The following is a 23,838-nucleotide window of genomic DNA, read 5'->3' on the forward strand; positions in this document are numbered from 1 at the left end:
TTGTCCCCACGTGTCCGGGTGTTTCCCCCCCGTGTCCAGGTGTTTCCCCCCGTGTCCGGGTGTTTTCCCCCCCGTGTCCGGGTGTTTTCCCCCCCATGTCCGGGTGTTTCCCCCCGTGTCCGGGTGTGTTTGTCCCCCCGTGTCCGGGTGTGTTTGTCCCCCCGTGTCCGAGTGTTTCCCCCCCGTGTCCGGGTGTTTTCCCCCCGTGTCCGGGTGTTTTCCCCCCCGTGTCCGGGTGTTTCCCCCCGTGTCCGGGTGTTTGTACCCCCGTGTCCGGGTGTGTGTACCCCCGTGTCCGGGTGTGTTTGTCCCCCCATGTCTGGGTGTTTCCCCCCCGTGTCCGGGTGTTTTCCCCCCGTGTCCGGGTGTTTCCCCCCGTGTCCGGGTGTTTTCCCCCCGTGTCCGGGTGTTTGTCCCCCCCGTGTCCGGGTGTTTCCCCCCCGTGTCCGGGTGTTTCCCCCCCCGTGTCCGGGTGTTTCCCCCCCGTGTCCGGGTGTTTCCCCCCCCGTGTCCGGGTGTTTCCCCCCGTGTCCGGGTGTTTTCCCCCGTGTCCGGGTGTTTCCCCCCCCGTGTCCGGGTGTTTCCCCCCCGTGTCCGGGTGTTTTCCCCCGTGTCCGGATGTTTTCCCCCCGTGTCCGGGTGTTTGTCCCCCCGTGTCCGGGTGTTTGTCCCCCCGTGTCCGGGTGTTTCCCCCCCGTGTCCGGGTGTTTTCCCCCGTGTCCGGGTGTTTTTCCACGGCCCGGTAACTCTGCCCTTTCCTCTGTTCCAGTTACGGTATCCAGTACGACCCGGCCGATTGGCTGATTGTCGATGAGAATACCGGGGAGATCTTTCTCCAGCAGGTTATCGCCCGCGGATCACCGTTCCTCCGCAATCATCGCTACACGGCCGTCATCACTGCCACGGACGATGGTAAGTGATGGGCAGCAAGAAAATAGAGGAATAACCAGCAAATTACAATCCGAGGAATGGGACAGTGATCCGGGAATGATAACTATTGCAATAAAATAGTAATACGGCATTAAACAGGGTATTACAAAATAATCCCAGCACAGGAACAGGCCATTCAGCCCCAGGTCCATGCCGGTGTTTAGTAATAGAATAACAAATATAGAGCCCTGGAGTAAAAGGGCAGAAATTGAGCAATTAACCAGGATAATAAAGACAGTCCAGTTTCTCCTTGTGTTCTTTTACTATAAATAATACAGACACTTTTAGCTCATTTTAGTTACTGCTTTTACTAGCTGTATTTCTTGCCTTGTTTCTGTGCTGCCGCATGGTGCGGAGTGATACAAGATGTCCGACACTGAGCACAGTGTGCCACATAGCAATATAACTACACCATACCAAAGTAGTTCCATTTAACGATGTGATACTATAACAATGTAACATCCCTCTTTCTCAAAAAACTAAAACATGAAATTTAACAATTTAAATTAACAAATATTATATCTAAACTATTATTATCAACTATAAAGAATCGTGAGTTTTTTTTTATTAGCGATATCGCTCAGGTGGTTGGATGTTGTCCCTCCATCTTGTGGATTTGGTGGTGACCATTCCTCTCTGCGGTGTTTTGGTGTGTTCCGCTCTCGTTGTTGTTGCTGTCGCCTTTGGAGTTGGAGTGTGCATGCTCATGGTTGTTTGATTTGTAGCGCTTGTTTCTGGTGTTGTACTGCTTGTGGTAGCTGGTGTTGTCAGTGTTGCTGATGTTGTCTGCTGCTTATCCAGTTCAGGTGAAGGTCTGATGTGGAGTCTGTTCCGTCTGTATTGGTTACCGGGTTCAGTCTCTACGAAGTAGGATCTTGGAGTATCAGCTTTTCCAATGACCTTGGCTGGATTCCAGGTTTTCAACACCGGGTCTTGCACATGCACTGATTGTCCATTCAGCAATTCTGGTAGCGTCTTTGCATGTTTATCGTAACGTTTTCTTCCTACAATTTGTGCTTCTGCCAGCTTTTGTCTGAAGTCCTCCTGGTCCTGGGGAGGATGTATTTTTGCTGGTAGTGTAGTCTTAAACTTCCTCCCATTCAGCAATTCCACAGGTAAATTCATGTCTGCTTTCAGTGGTGTTGATCTGAGTGATAGGAGGGCAAGGTCTTGGTCTTCCCCCATCTCACTACTTTTGATGAGAGTTCTCTTGACAGTCTGGATCTGTCTTTCGATGAACCCGTGTCCCCTTGGGAAATGTGGGGATGAGGTTACTATTTTGAACCCATACTTTTCTGCCAGAGCTCTGAATTCACTCGATGTGAACTGGGTTCCATTGTCACAGATTACCTTTTCCGGGATTCCTTGTTCAGCAAACAAGCTCTTTGCAATCCTGGTGGTAGTTGTGGCTCTCAAGTCTTTCATCCTTCTCACAAAAGGAGACTTGGAATAGTAATCTGCCACTATGAGATACCATTCTTGATTGCACATGAAGAGATCTGCCCCAACAGTGTGCCATGGTCTTGACGGTATTTCACTAGGTATCATCTCCTCTTTCTGTTGTGCATTTCTGTATTTCTGGCATATACCACATGCAGAGACCATCTGTTCGATATTTTTGTACATGCCTATCCAGTATACAGCTGATCTGGCTCTCAGCTTGCATTTCTCCATTCCCATGTGGCCTTCATGTATGAGATGGAGAAGTTGTGTCTGCATCGTCTTTGGCACGATGATCCTCGATCCAGCAAGGAGAATACCGTCTTCTACTGCAATATCATCTTTAATCGTCCAGTATTGACGAATTGTCACCTGTACCTGCTGGATTCTCTCCGGCCACCCCTGTATTACTTGTTGTGTGAGTAGTTGCAACTCCTCATCTTTGCTAGTCTCATCTCTGATTTGACTGAGCTTTGTAGGGGTAACATTCACTAGGTGGTGGATTTTTACTGTTAGGCCCTCCACCTCATGTTTCTCATATGGTGACAATCGAGACAACGCATCTGCTAGCACCATTTCCTTTCCTGGCTTATATTTAAGCGTGAAGTCATAGCTTTGGATCCTTAGAAGTAGTCTTTGCAGTCTTGCAGGCGCTTTGCACAGATTCTTCTTATAGATCTGTTCTAGTGGACGATGGTCACTCTCTATTGTAAATCGCCTGCCATATAGGTATGTATGGAATTTCTTGCATCCGTACACTACTGCTAATAGTTCTCTTTCTATGTTGGCGTATCTCGTCTCGGCTGACGTCAAGGCCTTTGATGCGAAAGCTATCGGCTTTCCTTCCTGCACCAGAGCTGCCCCTAGTCCTCTGGTAGAAGCGTCTACTTGCAGAGTGACTGGTTTTCTTCTGTCATAATATGACAGACTTGTTTCTTTGCACAACAGTTCTTTAAGTTGTTTGAAATTCCTTTCGTGTGATTCAGACCACTGGTATTCGGCGTCTTCTTTCAATAGCTCTCTGAGATTTGTTGTATGTTCCGACATGTGTGGGATGAAAGAACTCATGTATTGGACCAAGCTGAGGTAACTCCTCAGCTCTTTCTTGTCTTTGGGTGGTTCCATTTCAGCAATCGCCGCAATCTTCTCTGGATTTGGCTTGACTCCCTCTGGTGTATAAATCATACCGAAGAATTGGCATTCCTTGACTTTAACTATGCATTTATCTGCATTTAACTTAATGCCAGCCTTCCTGGTACTTTCCATGGCCTCATGTAGGTGCATGTCATGGTCTCTTTCATCTGCTCCATAGATCTGAATATCATCAGCTATTCCTATAGCTCCTTCACAGCCTCTGTATGTCTCGTCTATTTTCTGTTGAAAGATATCTTGACTGACCTTTAGCCCGAATGGTAGCCGCAGGAATTTGTAACGCCTAAATGGTGTGTTGAATGTTGTCAGTGTTGTTGATTCCTCATCCAACGTCACATTCCAAATCCATTTCTGGCATCTAGTTTTGAGAAAACCTTGGCTCCTGCCAGTGATGGCGTAATCTCCTCTAGCGTTGGGGTGGGACAGTGGTCCCTCTTTATCGCCTGGTTTAGATCTTTGGGGTCCAAACATTTTCTGAGACGCCCGTTTGGCTTTTCTCGTACCGCAATTGAGTTTACCCAGTCTGTGGGTTCAGTGACCTTTACGATCACTCTCTTTTCTTCCATCTCCTTTAGCTCTCTTTCAAGCTTTGTCTTCAGCTCGATGGGTACTTTTCGTGGAGCATGGATGATGGGCTTTACCTCTGGATCGATGGTGATGTGGTATTGGAAATCTCCGAAACATCCCATGTATCATCGAAACATTCCGGATACATGTCTATCAAGTCTTTTTTACTCTTGATTTGTGGGCAGTTCTCCAGTGGGGTGTTGCTGTCTATCTTCAGTGGCGTTTCTGTCAGCTCGTGATGCACTGAGATCAATCTCAACTTCTCGCAGCTGTTTAATCCCAGGATCGCTGGCCCCTCAGTGTTGGTGACATAGAACATGCAGTTGATGTTCTTTTTTTTATGTGTCCCTTTGATAAAGGTCATTCCGAGTTGTTTAATCTCACTCCTCCCGTATGCTGTCAGCGTGACATTACTTGCCTTTAAACAACCATTTTTCGGGTAGCCATCTTCTCTCAGGTTTTCGGGAAAGATCTGCTGGTACAGTCTCAATGGGAGAATGCTGCTCTGAGCCCCTGTGTCCAGCTTCAACTTTAAGTTGATGGTTGTGGGCCGACCTTTGACCTTTTTTTTTGATTTGGATGATGGTGTGCAATTCTCTCCTCGGAGTATTTTCCGCTCTGGACATCTCGTGAAGCTGTATCTTTATGGTTTCGATGTTTAGTGCATTGTCGTGATCATCATCATCATCCTGCTCATCCATGGCATGGATATTGTGTTTCTTTCTCTGGTTCTGCTGTCCGCCTTTGTTTTTGATGTATGTTCCTTCTTTCTTCGTTCTACACCTCTTTTCCCAGTGGTTTAGTTTGCCACATGCATTGCAGCTTGTTCCATATGCTGGACATTTCCTCTTGTCTGTGTAATCGTGCGGTCTTCCACAATTTCTGCACATGTTTCCCCCGTTGTCATGTGAATGTCTTTGTGTGTTGTACTTTTCTCTCACTGCATCCACTCTGTTGTCTGTCTCAGAAGCCGTCCGCATGTCAGCCGTTTGAGAAATCAGCGTTTTCATTTGCTGCTTCATGAGCTCTCACAGTATCTATAGCCTCTGTTATTCCGAGCTTTTCTTTTCCTATCAGGGCTTTTTGTACCCCTACATGCGCTGACCCCCATATTAGCTGGTCCACAAATCTTTCCTCCATTTCCTTAAATTTACACTTGCTGGCTTCATTTCTCAGCCTTGTCAGGAAATTGTCAGCTGTTTCACCGGGTTCCTGTCTTAGACTCTGGAATTTGTATCTGTGTATATGGTGATTGGATTTAGGCTCTAGATGGTTGCTGAATTGATCAAAAATTGTCGCAGGGTTTTCCTTTTCCTCTTCAGTCAAACTCCAGCTATTATACAAATCTAGACCTTTTTCTCCTGTCCACAACAGAATGTAACTAACCTTTTCCTCGTTGGTAGCACCCTTCAGGAAGCTTTTGAATGTAAGCTCACATTTCTGTTTGAACTTGCGGAATGCTTCTACTATATCGTCGGCTTCCCAGTTCATGAGGGGTTGCATTTGCACAGTCAGTGCAGCGGCAGCCGTCATTTTAGTTTCCCGTACGATTCACTCTCAATCACCGCAGACACCGGCACTCACAATCAGCTCATAAAATTACTTTTCGTCTTATTCGTAGTTCGTATAGCACAATTTTGTACTCACTTATGCCGCTGCCACCATGTTGTGTCTCCTTGTGTTCTTTTACTATAAATAATACAGACACTTTTAGCTCATTTTAGTTACTGCTTTTACTAGCTGTATTCTTGCCTTGTTTCTGTGCTGCCGCATGGTGCGGAGTGATACAAGATGTCCGATGCTGCACTGTGCACTGCCCGTGCACAGTGTGCCACATAGCAATATAACTACACCATACCAAAGTAGTTCCATACCAAAGTAGTTCTGTTTAACGATGTGATACTATAACAATGTAACAATTTCTCTCCCAGCCCAGACACAGGGATCTCTCTGTTCTCCAGTGGGTTTTGTTTCCAATTTGTGATATTTTACCCGGGTTATTGGTTCATGATCTTTAGCCCTGAATTTGCCTTCCCCACTCTGCAGAGAATCTGGGTGTGGGGAGGGTCCCAGTTACGCTGGACTACGGACACTTTTACCACCTGCCGAATTTCCGGGGGATTTAGGAACGGTCCCAGAGTGGGAAATACAGCGGGGAATTGCATCGCACCATGGCATCACGATCGTTTACAATCAGGATAGGGGCAGCTTTAAAAAAAAACTATGGCCAAATGATCAGTCCCATCCCCTGACCCCCCCCCCTTCCTCTCCCCCTCACTCCCTCTCTCCCCCCTCACCTCCCTCACTCCCTCTCCTCCCTCCCTTCCCTCTCCCCCTCACTCCCTCTCTCTCCCCCTCCCTCTCTCACCCCCTCTCCTCCCTCCCTTCCCTCTCCCCCTCACTCCCTCTCTCCCCCTCGCCTCCCTCACCCCCTCCCCTCCCTCCCTTCCCTCTCCCCTCACTCTCTCCCCTCCCCTCCCTTCCCTCTCCCCTCACTCTCTCTCTCCCCCTCGCCTCCCTCACCCCCTCCCTTCCCTCTCCCCTCACTCTCTCTCTCCCCCCTCGCCTCCCTCACCCCCTCCCCTCCCTTCCCTCTCCCCTCACTCTCTCTCGCTCCCCCCTCGCCTCCCTCACCCCCTCCCCTCCCTCCCTTCCCTCTCCCCTCACTCTCTCTCTCTCCCCCTCGCCTCCCTCATCCCCTCCCTCCCTTCCCTTTCCCCTCACTCTCTCTCTCCCCCTCGCCTCCCTCACCCCCTCCCCTCCCTCCCCTCTCCCCCTCGCCTCCCTCTCTCTCCCCCTCACCCTCTCCCCCTGATGTAATGTGACCGCTCCTGGGCACCTGTCCAGAATATTTCCAGGTCCCCTGACCCTGGAAGCGCAGTTGGGGCATGGGCATCTCGTCCCAGCGTACGCCTGGCGGGAGGACAACGATATTTGGTGGGGGATTTGTTTCCTGTTTGGGGCTCTGTGATTTTTAAATTGTGATGTTTGTGCCCACAGGCGAGCCGCCACACACCACGACAGGGACCCTGGAGATTCACGTTACTGAGGTTAACGATTTCCCCCCCGTCTTGTACCCGCGCCTCGGCTTCATGTGTAGTCAGTCGGACAAGGATGAGGGAGTCCTCCTCTGGGCTCTCGATGCTGACCTGGAGCCTCACGCTGAGCCCTTTCATTTCGAGATTCTTCCTGATGATTCAGAGTATCCACAGAACTGGACGCTCAGGCGCCTCAACGGTAGGTGCTGTGCGACAGGGGGCTATAGGGGGGGGAGCTAAACATGATCAAAATCACTAAGGAAGTGGTACTCGGTAAAATAATGGGACTCAAGGCGGATAAATCACCTGGACCTGATGGCTTACATCTTAGGGTCTTGAGGGAAGTGGCGGTAGGGATTGTGGATGCATTGGTAATAATTTTCCAAAACTCCCTGGACTCAGCAAAGGTCCCGGCAGACTGGAAAACTGCTAATGTAACGCCCTTATTTAAAAAGGGCAGTAGACAGAAGGCTGGAAACTATAGACCGGTTAGCCTAACATCTGTGGTAGGTAAAATATTGGAGTCCATTATTAAGGAGACAGTAACAGGACATTTGGATAATCATAATTTAATAGGACAAAGTCAGCATGGTTTTATGAAGGGGAAGTCATGTTTGACAAATTTGCTGGAGTTCTTTGAGGAAGTAACATATAGGGTGGATAAAGGGGAACCAGTGGATGTAGTGTATTTAGACTTCCAAAAGGCATTTGACAAGGTGCCACACAAAAGATTATTGCTTAAGATAAAAAATCACGGGATTGGGGGTAATATCCTGGCATGGATAGAGGATTGGCTATCTAACAGAAGGCAGAGAGTTGGGATAAATGGTTCATTCTCGGACTGGCAATCAGTAACTAGTGGTGTTCCACAGGGGTCAGTGCTGGGTCCCCAACTCTTTACAATCTATATTAACGATTTGGAGGAGGGGACCGAGTGTAACATATCAAAGTTTGCAGATGATACAAAGATGGGAGGGAAAGTAGTGAGTGAGGAGGACATAAAAAACCTGCAAGGGGACATAGACAGGCTAAGTAAGTGGGCAGAGATTTGGCAGATGGAATACAATACTGGAAAGTGTGAGGTTATGCACTTTGGCAGGAAAAATCGTAGAGCAAGTTATTATCTTAATGGCAAGAAACTGGAAAGTACTGAAGTACAAAGGGATCTGGGGGTCCTGGTGCACGAAACTCAAAAGGTTAGTATGCAGGTGCAGCAAGTGATTAAGAAGGCCAATGGAATGTTGGCTTACATTGCTAGGGGGATAGAATATAAAAATAGGGAGGTATTGCTTCAGTTGTACAAGGTATTGGTGAGACCGCACCTGGAATACTGCATACAGTTTTGGTGTCCATACTTAAGAAAAGGCATACTTGCTCTCGAGTCAGTACGAAGAAGGTTCACTAGGTTAATCCCGGGGATGAGGGGATGGACATATGAGGAGAGGTTGAGTAGATTGGGACTCTATTCATTGGAGTTCAGAAGAGTGAGAGGCGATCTTATTGAAACATATAAGATTGTGAAGGGGTTGGATCGGGTGGATGCGGGGAGGATGTTCCTGATGATGGGTGAAACTAGAACTAGGGGGCATAGTCTTAGAATAAGGAGCTGCTCTTTCAAAACTGAGATGAGGAGGAACTATTTCACTCAGAGGGTGGTAGGTCCATGGAATATGCTGCCCCAAAAAGCTGTAGAAGCTACATCATTACATAAATTTAAAATAGAAATAGACAGTTTCCTAGAAGTAAAGGGAATAAAGGGTTATGGGGAGCGGGCAGGAATTTGGACATGAGTCTAGGTTCGAACCGGTCATGGCCCTGTGGGTAGCGGAGCGGGCCCAGGGGCCGTGTAGCCTGATCCTGCTCCTATTTCGTGTGTCTAATTCTGTTAGATTCAGGAGATGGTTCTGTGATAGCAGATTGGCGGTTAGGATCAGATCAGCCATGATCTTATTGAATGGCGGAGCAGGCTCGAGGGGCCGACTGGCCTACTCCTGCTCCTATTTCTTATGTTCTTATGTTCTTATGTCTCTGGATCTCCAGGCTGGGAGGTTTCACCGACACTTCAGCAGATCTGCTGCTTTACACCGGCTGGGCACCGGGTGGAGCAGTGGGACAGACACCTGTGGAATCCAGGTGGTAATCCAGCCCAGACTAACAGGCTGACAGTCTTGTCTGTTGCTGGCTGGAAGCGAAATGAGTTGGGGCAACCTCAGACCCAACAGGGAGACCCACCACTGGCCATTGTACTCGGAGACTCTGTATCTAACCCGTGCTGTACCTGCCCTGGGAGTGTTTGATGGGACAGTGTAGAGGGAGCTTTACTCTGTATCTGTTATGGAGTGAATGTTGCTCCCTGAGTGCGGGATTTGGGAGCTCGGTTGCGGAGAGACTCGAGTTTTCAGCTCCTCCACTCTTCACAGATACACACGCTCGGCTGGGAGCTCTGCACGATCTCAGCGAGGGAACCTACAGCCTGCAGATTCGGGTGAGTGACTCTGGAGAGCCACGTCTGAGCCAGGACCACACCCTGAACGTGACCGTGTGTTACTGCAGCACGAGAGGCGATTGTACGGCAGGGGTAGCAGCAATTATCGGGACCCGCGTGGGGCTGAGCTTCGGAGCCTTGATGGTGATTATCACCAGCATCCTCCTCTTACTGCGTGAGTATCAGAGTGCCCTCGCACTCGCATTCTGGCCCATGCTCCCAACTCTCTGTTTCACATCTAGGCCATGATGGGGCCGGGCATTGTGTAGGTGAAGTAGGCCCTGGTTTGGGGCCCTCGGTTACTGTCCTGTGTCCTGGGCCCAGTGATGTTCCTGGGGCAGAAGGCTGGTGGGGAAATGGGGCAGAGCCAAGCTAACGCCAGCGCGTCACCCGGGTAATTACCGCTGGGGGTGGGGCAGAGCTTCCATCTGCCCGGGGGGGGGGGTAGTGTTCGATAGGACGGAACCGTCCACTGCTGCCCCATCCTGAGCCCAGATTGTACCAGCAGGATCCCGGGGCTCAGTACTGTGTAGCAACGGAACTGAGGCCCGCAGGGGTCACGACCTGAACATCCCAGAATATTACTGCCTCTTATACACGGGACCGGTTTCAGCGTCTCCGACTCCCTCTGGCTGAACTGACTGGTTTCACCTTCACCTGGTTTCCCCCCAAACATCCCCCAGCTCCCCCGAGACTAGCACCAGGGGGGATCCCGGACCCCAGCACTCGACGGCCACGGATTGGGGCCAAGTTTCAAATCCCACCGTCACCAGGAGGCCTCTCACTTTCTGCTCAATGTTGAGGTTCCAGCACTGGATCCTCGGGGGAATTTTAACCCCCAAAAACAGGTGGGTTTGAGTTGGGTGTAAAAATGTTAAAAATCTCTTCACTGACCCCAACCCGCCCACTTCTGGTTTTAATGGAGGCGGGAAACCAATCCGCTCCCAGGAGGCAGGTTGGTCATTTGAATATTATAATAAGGCTGCCGGCCTCAGATTTAATCTCCATTTTAAATTTCACGCTGGCTGGCCAGTTTTCCCAGGCCTCGGAAAACCAACAACCAACAGGAGGCGAGGAATGCTGGATCCCGCTTACCTGCTTCACTCACCCCGCCCACGATCTCCCACCGACCCAAAGCCTCCGATCACTCCCTTCCCCTGCCACCCCCGATGTCGCCGGACCCACCGATTGATCCACAGCCCCCGACCCATGATCCCTCCTCCCTCCTCTCCACTCCCAGCTGCGGCCTGGTGCCAAAGGCCTTTCAATCTGGCTGCAGCCGGGAAACGGAGACGGAAACTGTTAATCAGGCCGTGCTGTTAAATTCGTTCTCCTCGCCGCCAAGCTAATAAGAGGGCTGACGTAATAAAACTCACTACGCATTTGGCATGAGCATAAAGCAAGGCTTTAATCAACTTGTTTCAGAACATGGATGTCTAGTTGTACTTCACTAGTTCCTTGTCTTACAAAATGTCCCTGGGCAAGCTGGGGCCGAGGCCCAAGTATTTATACTCCTTGGACAGCGCCACCAGCTGGCTGTCCAGTGTTATTTCATGAGTAGTTTCTTGATGAATGATAAGATTTATAACAAGGGCCACAGTCGCCCTACCTCTGCCTTTCCAGCGGGGGCCCCTAGGTAGTGCTCGGGAGCAGCATCATGGGCAGCCTGTCCCCCTCACTCAGGCATCTCCACTGACACTGAGATCACTTCGATCAGCAGGGGCTGAGCCCTGAGGGTCACCCAGGGGACGCTCACTAGTCGGACAAAGTACGGCGCCTTTCGCAACCTCGCGACCTCCGAAAGAGCTTTACAGCCAATGAAGTGCTTTTGAAATGCAGTCACTGTTGTATTGCAGGAAACGCAGCAGCCAATTTGCGCACAGCAAGCTCCCACAAACAGCAACGTGGTAATGATCAGATAATCTGTATTAGTGATGCTGGTTGAGAAATATTTACCGGGAGACCGGGGAGAACGCCCCTGCTCTTCAAATAAAGCCATCGGATCTTTTACATCCACCTGAGAGGGCAGACAGGGCCTCATCCAAAAGACAGCCCCTCCAACAGTGCGGCGCTCCCTCAGTACTGCCCCTCCAACAGTGCGGCGCTCCCTCAGTACTGCCCCTCCGACAGTGCGGCGCTCCCTCAGTACTGCCCCTCCGACAGTGCAGCGCTCCCTCAGTACTGCCCCTCCGACAGTGCAGCGCTCCCTCAGTACTGCCCCTCCGACAGTGCAGCGCTCCCTCAGTACTGCCCCTCTGACAGTGCAGCGCTCCCTCAGTACTGCCCCTCTGACAGTGCGGCGCTCCCTCAGTACTGCCCCTCCGACAGTGCAGCGCCCCCTCAGTACTGTCCCTCTGACAGTGCAGCACTCCCTCAGTACTGCCCCTCTGACAGTGCGGCGCTCCCTCAGTACTGCCCCTCTGACAGTGCCGTGCTCCCTCAGTACTGCCCTGAGAGTGGTCAGCCTAGATTTTTGTGTTCAAGTCTGTGGAGTGGGACTTGAACCCATGACCTTCTGACTCGGGGGCGAGAGTGTGACCCACTGAGCCCCGGGTGATGAGGTGTTGATCTGTGACATGGGTTACTGACACATTTACACTCGCACAGTTCTGGAGATTTCCCGCAGGAGACAGTGTACCTCGGAGCAGTGCAGTGTGTAAACGTTGTAATGAGGAGGGAGTGATGGTAACGAGCAGCTCGCCTCATATTCCTGAGCTCCATTTGATCGGGGAAAATACAAACCCCAACAACAAGTGGAGATTGGTCCCGCTCCAGGGATCCAAGGGGCCGAAGCGACTGGAACTCTCTCCCTGGGCTCTGGGTGCTGTGTTGGAGTCCACCTCGATGATCATGCTGACTCTCTCTCTCTCCATGCTCTCACTCTCCCAGTTCTCATCCTCCTGGTTGCAGTTACTGAGTGTCTCCACCGCCGACTCCATCACAAGGGACTCCTGGCGGCTTCCGAAGACGACATTCGGGACAACATTTTAAACTATGATGAGCAGGGAGGAGGAGAGGAAGATCAGGTCAGTGAGCAATGCGGAAACAGCAGCAACCACAGAGCTCAACACACGCAGCGTAATCCCCGCCCTCAGTGTATAATCCTCACCCTCGGTGTATAATCCCCACCCTCAATGTATAATCCGCACCCTCGGTGTATAATCCTCACCCTCAGTGTATAATCCTCACCCTCGGTGTATAATCCGCACCCTCAGTGTATAATCCTCACCCTCAGTGTATAATCCGCACCCTCAGTGTATAATCCCCACCCTCCGTGTATAATCCTCACCCTCGGTGTATAATCCTCACCCTCGGTGTATAATCCGCACCCTCGGTGTATAATCCTCACCCTCGGTGTATAATCCTCACCATCGGTGTATAATCCTCACCCTCGGTGTATAATCCTCACCCTCAGTGTATAATCCCCACCCTCAGTGTATAATCCTCACCCTCAGTGTATAATCCGCACCCTCGGTGTATAATCCGCACCCTCGGTGTATAATCCTCACCCTCTGTGTATAATCCTCACCCTCGGTGTATAATCCCCACCCTCAGTGTATAATCCTCACCCTCAGTGTATAATCCTCACCCTCAGTGTATAATCCTCACCCTCAGTGTATAATCCTCACCCTCGGTGTATAATCCTTACCCTCGGTGTATAATCCGCACCCTCGGTGTATAATCCTCACCCTCAGTGTATAATCCTCACCCTCAGTGTATAATCCTTACCCTCAGTGTATAATCCGCACCCTCGGTGTATAATCCTCACCCTCAGTGTATAATCCCCACCCTCAGTGTATAATCCCCACCCTCAGTGTATAATCCCCACCCTCAGTGTATAATCCTCACCCTCAGTGTATAATCCTTACCCTCAGTGTATAATCCTCACCCTCAGTGTATAATCCTTACCCTCAGTGTATAATCCTCACCCTCAGTGTATAATCCTCACCCTTAGTGTATAATCCTTACCCTCAGTGTATAATCCCCACTTCAGTGTATAATCCTCACCCTTAGTGTATAATCCTTACCCTCAGTGTATAATCCTTACCCTCAGTGTATAATCCCCACTTCAGTGTATAATCCTCACCCTTAGTGTATAATCCTTACCCTCAGTGTATAATCCCCACTTCAGTGTATAATCCGCACCCTCAGTGTATAATCCTTACCCTCAGTGTATAATCCTCACCCTCAGTGTATAATCCCCACTTCAGTGTATAATCCTCACCCTGAGTGTATAATCCTTACCCTCAGTGTATAATCCCCACTTCAGTGTATAATCCTCACCCTTAGTGTATAATCCTTACCCTCAGTGTATAATCCCCACTTCAGTGTATAATCCTCACCCTTAGTGTATAATCCTTACCCTCAGTGTATAATCCTCACCCTCAGTGTATAATCCTCACCCTCAGTGTATAATCCTCACCCTCAGTGTATAATCCTCACCCTCAGTGTATAATCCTCACCCTCAGTGTATAATCTGCACCCTCAGTGTATAATCCGCACCCTCAGTGTATAATCCGCACCCTCAGTGTATAATCCTCACCCTCAGTGTATAATCCGCACCCTCAGTGTATAATCCTCACCCTCGGTGTATAATCCCCACCCTCAGTGTATAATCCCCACCCTCAGTGTATAATCCCCACCCTCAGTGTATAATCCCCACCCTCAGTGTATAATCCTTACCCTCAGTGTATAATCCTCACCCTCAGTGTATAATCCTCACCCTTAGTGTATAATCCTTACCCTCAGTGTATAATCCGCACCCTCAGTGTATAATCCTCACCCTCAGTGTATAATCTGCACCCTCAGTGTATAATCCGCACCCTCAGTGTATAATCCTTACCCTCAGTGTATAATCCTCACCCTCAGTGTATAATCCTTACCCTCAGTGTATAATCCCCACTTCAGTGTATAATCCTCACCCTTAGTGTATAATCCTTACCCTCAGTGTATAATCCTCACCCTCAGTGTATAATCCTCACCCTCAGTGTATAATCCTTACCCTCAGTGTATAATCCTCACCCTCAGTGTATAATCCTCACTTCAGTGTATAATCCCCACCCTCAGTATATAATCCTCACCCTCAGTGTATAATCCTCACCCTTAGTGTATAATCCCCACTTCAGTGTATAATCCTTACCCTCAGTGTATAATCCTCACCCTCAGTGTATAATCCTCACCCTCAGTGTATAATCCTCACCCTCAGTGTATAATCTGCACCCTCAGTGTATAATCTGCACCCTCAGTGTATAATCCGCACCCTCAGTGTATAATCCGCACCCTCAGTGTATAATCCTCACCCTCAGTGTATAATCCGCACCCTCAGTGTATAATCCTTACCCTCAGTGTATAATCCTCACCCTCAGTGTATAATCCTTACCCTCAGTGTATAATCCTCACCCTCAGTGTATAATCCGCACCCTCAGTGTATAATCCTTACCCTCAGTGTATAATCCGCACCCTCAGTGTATAATCCTCACCCTCAGTGTATAATCCTTACCCTCGGTGTATAATCCCCACCCTCAGTGTATAATCCTCACCCTTAGTGTATAATCCTCACCCTCGGTGTATAATCCCCACTTCAGTGTATAATCCTTACCCTCAGTGTATAATCCCCACTTCAGTGTATAATCCGAACCCTCAGTGTATAATCCTCACCCTCAGTGTATAATCCTTACCCTCGGTGTATAATCCCCACCCTCAGTGTATAATCCTCACCCTTAGTGTATAATCCTCACCCTCGGTGTATAATCCCCACCCTCAGTGTATAATCCTCACCCTTAGTGTATAATCCTTACCCTCGGTGTATAATCCTCACCCTCAGTGTATAATCCTTACCCTCGGTGTATAATCCCCACCCTCAGTGTATAATCCTCACCCTTAGTGTATAATCCTCACCCTCGGTGTATAATCGCCACTTCAGTGTATAATCCTTACCCTCAGTGTATAATCCCCACTTCAGTGTATAATCCGAACCCTCAGTGTATAATCCTCACCCTCAGTGTATAATCCTTACCCTCGGTGTATAATCCCCACCCTCAGTGTATAATCCTCACCCTTAGTGTATAATCCCCACCCTCAGTGTATAATCCCCACTTCAGTGTATAATCCTTACCCTCGGTGTATAATCCCCACTTCAGTGTATAATCCGCACCCTCAGTGTATAATCCCCACTTCAGTGTATAATCCGCACCCTCAGTGTATAATCCCCACCCTCACTGTATAATCCTTACCCTCAGTGTATAATCCCCACCCTCAGTGTATAATCCCCACCCTCAGTGTATAATCCCCACCCTCAGTGTATAATCCCCACCCTCAGTGTATAATCCTCACCCTCAGTGTATAATCCTCACCCTCAGTGTATAATCCTTACCCTCAGTGTATAATCCCCACCCTCAGTGTATAATCCCCACCCTCAGTGTATAATCCTCACCCTCAGTGTATAATCCTTACCCTCAGTATATAATCCTTACCCTCAGTGTATAATCCTTACCCTCAGTATATAATCCTTACCCTCAGTGTATAATCCTCACCCTCAGTGTATAATCCTTACCCTCAGTATATAATCCTTACCCTCAGTGTATAATCCTCACCCTCAGTGTATAATCCTTACCCTCAGTATATAATCCTTACCCTCAGTGTATAATCCTCACCCTCAGTGTATAATCCTTACCCTCAGTATATAATCCTTACCCTCAGTGTATAATCCTCACCCTCAGTGTATAATCCTCACCCTCAGTGTATAATCCTCACCCTCAGTGTATAATCCTTACCCTCAGTGTATAATCCCCACCCTCAGTGTATAATCCCCACCCTCAGTGTATAATCCTCACCCTCAGTGTATAATCCTTACCCTCAGTATATAATCCTTACCCTCAGTGTATAATCCCCACCCTCAGTGTATAATCCTTACCCTCAGTGTATAATCCTCACCCTCAGTGTATAATCCCCACCCTCAGTGTATAATCCCCACCCTCAGTGTATAATCCTTACCCTCTGTGCATAATCCTCACCCTCAGTGTATAATCCCCACCCTCAGTGTATAATCCCCACCCTCAGTGTATAATCCTTACCCTCTGTGCATAATCCTCACCCTCAGTGTATAATCCTCACCCTCAGTGTATAATCCCCACCCTCAGTGTATAATCCTCACCCTCAGTGTATAATCCCCACCCTCAGTGTATAATCCCCACCCTCAGTGTATAATCCTTACCCTCAGTGTATAATCCTCACCCTCAGTGTATAATCCCCACCCTCAGTGTATAATCCCCACCCTCAGTGTATAATCCGCACCCTCAGTGTATAATCCCCACCCTCACTGTATAATCCTCACCCTCAGTGTATAATCCTCACCCTCGGTGTATAATCCCCACCCTCGGTGTATAATCCCCACCCTCACTGTATAATCCTCACCCTCAGTGTATAATCCTCACCCTCGGTGTATAATCCCCACCCTCAGTGTATAATCCTCACCCTCGGTGTATAATCCCCACACTCAGTGTATATATAGGCCTCAGACCGTGTATATAATCTGCATAAAGTATTTCTCAGCCTGTCTTGTTTAAATTGGGTAGTTTGTCTGAAGCGATCAGAGAGAGAAAGCCAGACGGAGAGTGACAGAGAGCGACACAGACACAGACATAAAGAGAGACAGCTACCCGAGAGACTCCCTGGATGACCGGAGCCAATCCTTGTGAAAAGGGTAACATTCAGGGACCTTGTGTCTGGTCGATCTATATTAAAGTTTAGCACAGCTGACATCACTGATATTGAGGGATCCGTAAATCTATAACCACTGCAATTCTATGATGAGATTGCTCCTGTCCGCTTATCCATTTACTGGTCAATTAACCTGTTTGGTAGTTTACAGTCTTTCTGAAGTCGAGGAAGATCAGGTGATCGTGTGTGAAATAACCAGTGGCCAAAGTCCAGTAATGAGAGTTTTCTGTTCGATCTCTCGGTGCGATACACTCCTGCCCGGGAAACATATTTTCAGAGTTGTGCACAGCATGGTGTTACTGACCTGGCCTCCGTGTAACCGTTGATGTTTTCACAGGATGCTTATAACATTGACCAGTTAAGGAACCCTGATGAAGTCCTGCCCCAAACCCCAAGCAGAGGAAAGCAACCAATCAGAAGAGATGCTCCCTTCAACTATGGGCAGCCGCACTATCCCAGGAGGCCCCCGACTGACCCCAATGATATCAAGGATTTCATCAATGAGGTGGGTGGCAAAGAGGGAGCTCAGAGGCGAGGGGCAAACCTATAATCCTCACAGTGCGGCTGTGTACAGCGTTAGTTCTTATTAATTGTAAGTAGTCCTGCACCTGTATTATAAGCTCAATGCTGGCTGTACAGCCACGCACCACTGAGGGACTTATGATTAGCCCAATGGAAGAAGAGCTTGTTGAGTAAAGGAAACCAGCTTATTAACTGAAGTTATTGTAAAAGTATTCCAATTAAATTATCCTTATATGGAATAGTAGTTTAACTTTTTGTTCATGTCATACAGTAACGTGGATTGTCACATGGGGCGGTGAGAGAAATGTATAAAAAGTGGCAGCTTGCACAGATCTCTTGTATTACAAGGGAACGCTAGCGTAGTGGTGATGTCACTGGGCTAGTAATCCAGAGGCCTGGACTAATGATCCAGAGACGGGAGTTCAAATCCCACCACGGCAGCTGGGGAATTTAAATTCAGTTAACTAAATAAATCTGGAATAATTACTAGTGTCAGTAATGGTGACCATGAAACTATCGCATTGTCGTTAAAAACCCATCTGGTTCACTAATGTCCTTTAGAGAAAGAAATCTGCCGTCCTTACCCGGTCTGGCCGATATGTGACTCCAGACCCACAGCAATGTGGTTGACCTCTGCCCTCTGAAATGGCCGAGCGAGACACTCCGTTATAACAAACTGCTACAAAATAATAAAAATGAAACTGGACAGACCACCTGGCATTGACCTTGGCTACGGACATGGCAACGGCACACCCACCCCAGTCAACCCAGCAAAGTTCTCCTCACCAACATCTGGGGATTTGTGCCAAAATTGGGAGAGCTGTCCCACAGACTAGTCAATCAACATAGTCATACTCACAGAATCATACTTTTCAGCCAATGTCCCAAACTCCTCCATCACCATCCCTGGGTATGTCCTGTCCCACCGGCAGGACAGACCCACCAGGGGTGCTGGAACAGTGGTATACAGTCGGGAAGGAGTGGCCCTGGGAGTCCTCAACATTGACTCCGGACCCCATGAAGTCTCATGGCTTCAGGTCAAGCATGGGCAAGGAAACCTCCTGCTGATTACCACCTACCGCCTTCCTTCAGCTGATGAATCAGTACTCCTCCATGTTGAACACTTCAATGTCCATCACCAAGAGAGGCTCGGTAGCACCACTACTGGCCGAGTCCTGAAGGACATAGCTGCCAGTCTGGGCCTGTGATAGGTGGTGAGAGTACCAACATGAGGTGAAAAACCTACTTGACCTTGTCCTTACCTGTCGCAGATGCATCTGTCCATGACTGTATTGGTAGCAGTGACCGTCTTCACACTGAGGACACCCTCCATCGTGTTGTGTGGCACTACCACCGTGCTAAATGGGATAGATTCAGATGTAGCAGCTGAAAACTGGGCATCCGTGAGGCGCTGTGGGCCATCAGCAGCAGCAGAATTGTACTCCACCACAATCTGTAACCTTATGGCCCAGCATAACCCTCACTCTACCATTACCATCAAGCCAGGGGACCAACCCTGGTTCAATAAGGAGTGTAGAAGAGCATGCCGGGAGCAACACCAGGCGTGCCTAAAAATGAGGTGCCAACCTAGGGAAGCTGCAACACAGGACTACATGCATGCTAAAATGCAGAAGCAGCATGCTATAGACAGGGCTAAGCGATCCCACAATCAACGGATCAGATCAAAGCTCTGCAGTCCTGCCACATCCAGTCATGAATGGTGGTGGACCATTAAACATCTAACGGAAGGAGGAGGCTCCTTGAACATCCCCATCCTCAATGATGGCGGAGCCCAGCATGTGAGTGCAAAAGACAAAGCTGAAGCATTTGCAACCATCTTCAGCCAGAAGTGCCAAGTGGATGATCCATATCGTCCTACTCCTGAGGTCCCCACCATCACAGAAGCCAGTCTTCAGCCAATTCGATTCACTCCACGTGATATCAAGAAATGGCTGAGCGCACTGGATACAGCAAAGGCTATGGGCCCCGACAACATCCCGGCTTTTCGTGCTGAAGACATGTGCTCCAGAACTAGCTGTGCCTCTTGCCAAGCTGTTCTATTACAGCTACAACACTGGCATCTATCCAACAATGTGGAAAATTGCCCAGATATGTCCTGTCCACAAAAAGCAGGACAAATCCAATCCGGCCAATTACCTCCCCATCAGTCTACTCTCAATCATCAGCAGAGTGATGGAAGGTGTCATCGGCAGTGCTATCAGGCGGCACTTACGCACCAATAACCTGCTCACTGATGCCCAGTTTGGGTTCCGCCAAGACCACTCGGCTGCCGACCTCATTGCAGCCTTAGTCCAAACATGGACAAAAGAGCTGAATTCCAGAGGAGAAGTGAGAGTGACTGCCCTTGACATCAAGGCATCATTTGACCGAGCGTGGTGTGAAGGAGCCCTAGTAAAACTGAAGTCAATGGGAATTCGGGGCGGCGGGGGGACTCTCCACTGGTTGGAGTCATACCTAGCACAAAGGAAGATGGTTGTGGTGATTGAAGGTAAGGTCAATCATCACAGCCCCAGGACATCACTGCAGGAGTTCCTCAGGGCAGTGTCCTAGGCCCAACCATCTTCAACTGCTTCATCAATGACCTTCCCTCCATCATAAGGTCAGAAATGGACTGCACAGTGTTCAATGCATTCACAACTCCTCAGATAATGAAGCAGTCCATGCCCGCATGCAACAGGACCTGGACGACGTTCAGGCTTGGGCTGATAAGTGGCAGGTAACATTCACACCACAGAAGTGCCAGGCAATGCCTATCTCCAACAAACGAGAGTCTAACCACCTCCCCTTGACATTCAACAGCATTACCATCGCTAAATCCCCCACTATCAGCATCCTGGGGGGGGTCACCATTGACCAGAAACTTAACTGGACCAGTCACATAAAGTCTGTGGCAACAAGAGCAGGTCAGAGGCTGGGAATTCTGCGGCGAGTGTCTCACCTCCTGACTCCCCAAAGCCTTTCCACCATCTACAAGGCACAAGTCAGGAGTGCGATGGAATACTCTCCACTTGCCTGGATGAGTGCAGCTCCAACAACACTCAAGAAGCTCGACACCATCCAGGACAAAGCAGCCCGCTTGATTGGCACCCCATCCACCACCTTAAACATTCACTCCCTCCACCACCGTGTACCGTGGCTGCAGTGTGTACCATCTACAAGATGCACTGCAGCAACTCGCCAAGTCTTCTTCGACAGCACCTCCCAAACCCACGACCTCTTCCACTTAGAAGGACAAGGGCAGCAGGCGCATGGGAACACCACCACTTCCCAGTCAAACACCATCCTGGCTTGGAAGTATATCGCCGATCCTTCATTGTCGCTGGGTCAAAATCCTGGAACTCCCTCCCTAACAGCACTGTGGGAGCACCTTCACCACACGGACTGCAGCAGTTCAAGAAGGTGGCTCACCACCACCTTCTCAAGGGCAATTAGGGATGGGCAATAAATGCTGGCCTTGCCAGCGACACCCACATTCCATAAACGAATAAAGAAAAATTCGGAAAGGTCTGTTCCACCCTGTGCTGAGCACTGAACTGTAATGTGTTTGAGTCTCCAATCTCTCCACGCCCTGGTTCAGGTGCAAGGTCTATCCGTTAAAAATCTGACACTTGATCTCAATGTTTAGAACCTTATTGATTTGAGGAGTTGGTAGAACATCTAATTATAAATAAAAATGATCCTCCAACAGTCCAACAGTACAGTTTACCAAGCTCAGTGCTTCCTCTGCAGCCACACCGCGCTGTGGTTTACTAATGTTGATGTTAACTGTAGGTCCTACATTGTGCCGCGTGCCCGTCTCTCCGGCAGTGCCCCCGTCTATCTCGGCAGTGTCCGTCTATCCCGGCAGTGCCCGTCTATCCCGGCAGTGCCCCTGTCTATCCCGGCAGTGCCCCTGTCTATCCCGGCAGTGCCCCTGTCTATCCCGGCTGTGCCCGTCTATCTCGGCAGTGCCTGTCTATCCCGGCAGTGCCTGTCTATCCCGGCAGTGCCCGTCTATCTCGGCAGTGCCCGTCTATCCCGGCAGTGCCCCTGTCTATCCCGGCAGTGCCCGTCTATCCCGGCAGTGCCCCTGTCTATCCCGGCAGTGCCCCTGTCTATCCCGGCTGTGCCCGTCTATCTCGGCAGTGCCTGTCTATCCCGGCAGTGCCTGTCTATCCCGGCAGTGCCCCTGTCTATCCCGGCAATGCCCGTCTATCCCGGCAGTGCCTGTCTATCTCGGCAGTGCCCCCGTCTATCTCGGCAGTGCCCCTGTCTATCCCGGCAGTGCCCCTGTCTATCCCGGCAGTGCCCCCGTCTATCTCGGCAGTGCCCCCGTCTATCTCGGCAGTGCCCCCGTCTATCTCGGCAGTGCCCCTGTCTATCCCGGCAGTGCCCCTGTCTATCCCGGCAGTGCCCCTGTCTATCCCGGCAGTGCCCCTGTCTATCCCGGCAGTGCCCCTGTCTATCCCGGCAATGCCCGTCTATCCCGGCAGTGCCCGTCTATCCCGGCAGTGCCCGGCAGTGCCCGGCAGTGCCGCGTGCTCTGTTCACGTGCTCACCAGTAACTTCTCTTTGCGCTTGTGTGCAGGGACTGGACGCGGCTGATAATGACCCGAATGCCCCGCCGTACGACACCGCTCTGATCTATGACTATGAGGGCGAGGGCTCTCTGGCTGAGACACTGAGCTCCATCACATCCAGGGCTTCAGATTCGGACCAGGATTACGACTACCTCAATGACTGGGGCCCTCGCTTCAAGAAGCTGGCGGACATGTATGGCGATCACTAACTCTCGGCCGCTCCGAGATCCCCACTGCTTCTGAGCAAATGTATTAATTTGACTGAATCACTAAATGTCTGAAATTATTCTCATTCTTTGCCAATAATTTGGACGGGTTCCCACCTGAACTCTGAGCCAGGGCTCGGTGATAGTGGGACAATACAGACAAACGTTTCAGGGGTCAGTGGGTGCGGGTGATATTGTGGTGAACGTACGGTAAACTCAGTCTGACACACTGGCATTTCGTTCCGTGCTAACAATCAAATGCTCAACAGGTTAACAGGGAGGGACAGAGGGAGGGAGAGACAGCCAGATGGAGGGAGGGAGAGACAGCCAGACGGAGGGAGGGAGAGAGAGCCGGAGGGAGGGACAGATGGAGACAGGGTGGAGAGACAGAGGGAGGGAGAGACAGAGGGAGAGGCAGGGAGGAGAAATGGGAGAGAGTGATAGAGATAGAGACAGAGAGAGAGAGAGAGACAGGGAGAGAGAAAGAAAGAGATAGACAGAGAGTTTACATTGAGAGAGGGAGAGAGCAACAGTTCAGAGAGAAAGAGTGGACAGTTGGATGGGGTACAGTGTGTGTGAGGGTGTGGGGAGTTGGATGGGGTACAGTGTGTGTGAGGGTGGGGAGCTGGATGGGGTACAGTGTGTGTGAGGGTGTGGGGTTGGATGGGGTACAGTGTGCGAGGGTGGGGAGTTGGATGGGGTACAGTGTGTGTGAGGGTGGGGAGCTGGATGGGGTACAGTGTGTGTGAGGGTGTGGGGTTGGATGGGGTACAGTGTGTGTGAGGGTGGGGAGTTGGATGGGGTACAGTGTGCGAGGGTGGGGAGTTGGATGGGGTACAGTGTGTGTGAGGGTGGGGAGCTGGATGGGGTACAGTGTGTGTGAGGGTGTGGGGTTGGATGGGGTACAGTGTGTGAGGGTGTGGGTTTGGATGGGGTACAGTGTGTGTGAGGGTGTGGAGTTGGATGGGGTACAGTGTGTGTGAGGGTGTGGAGTTGGATGGGGTACAGTGTGCGAGGGTGTGGGGTTGGATGGGGTACAGTGTGTGTGAGGGTGGGGAGTTGGATGGGGTACAGTGTGTGTGAGGGTGTGGGGTTGGATGGGGTACAGTGTGTGTGAGGGTGTGGAGTTGGATGGGGTACAGTGTGCGAGGGTGTGGGGTTTGATGGGGTACAGTGTGTGAGGGTGTGGGGTTGGATGG

At 50.0% G+C, this 23,838-nt stretch overlaps 1 protein-coding gene across 2 annotated transcripts in view; it reads left to right on the forward strand.

Moving 5' to 3' along the window:
- Positions 1-23,143, forward strand: part of cdh15 (cadherin 15, type 1, M-cadherin (myotubule)) — a 92,365-nt gene extending 69,222 nt beyond the window's left edge. For both annotated transcript variants that reach the window (XM_085991959.1, XM_085991960.1), the window contains 6 exons: positions 770-912; positions 7,090-7,326; positions 9,548-9,787; positions 12,502-12,638; positions 17,669-17,836; positions 22,442-23,143. In XM_085991959.1, coding sequence (XP_085848085.1) covers positions 770-912; positions 7,090-7,326; positions 9,548-9,787; positions 12,502-12,638; positions 17,669-17,836; positions 22,442-22,642 — 1,126 coding nt within the window. In that variant the 3' untranslated portion in view covers positions 22,643-23,143. The remainder of the gene's footprint in view (positions 1-769; positions 913-7,089; positions 7,327-9,547; positions 9,788-12,501; positions 12,639-17,668; positions 17,837-22,441) is intronic.
- The last annotated feature ends 695 nt before the right edge of the window (positions 23,144-23,838 follow it).

Source organism: Somniosus microcephalus, chromosome 6 (genome assembly GCF_052327205.1).
Source record: "Somniosus microcephalus isolate GS21.2 chromosome 6, FLI_Smic_1.0, whole genome shotgun sequence".
NCBI classification, from domain to species: domain Eukaryota; kingdom Metazoa; phylum Chordata; class Chondrichthyes; order Squaliformes; family Somniosidae; genus Somniosus; species Somniosus microcephalus.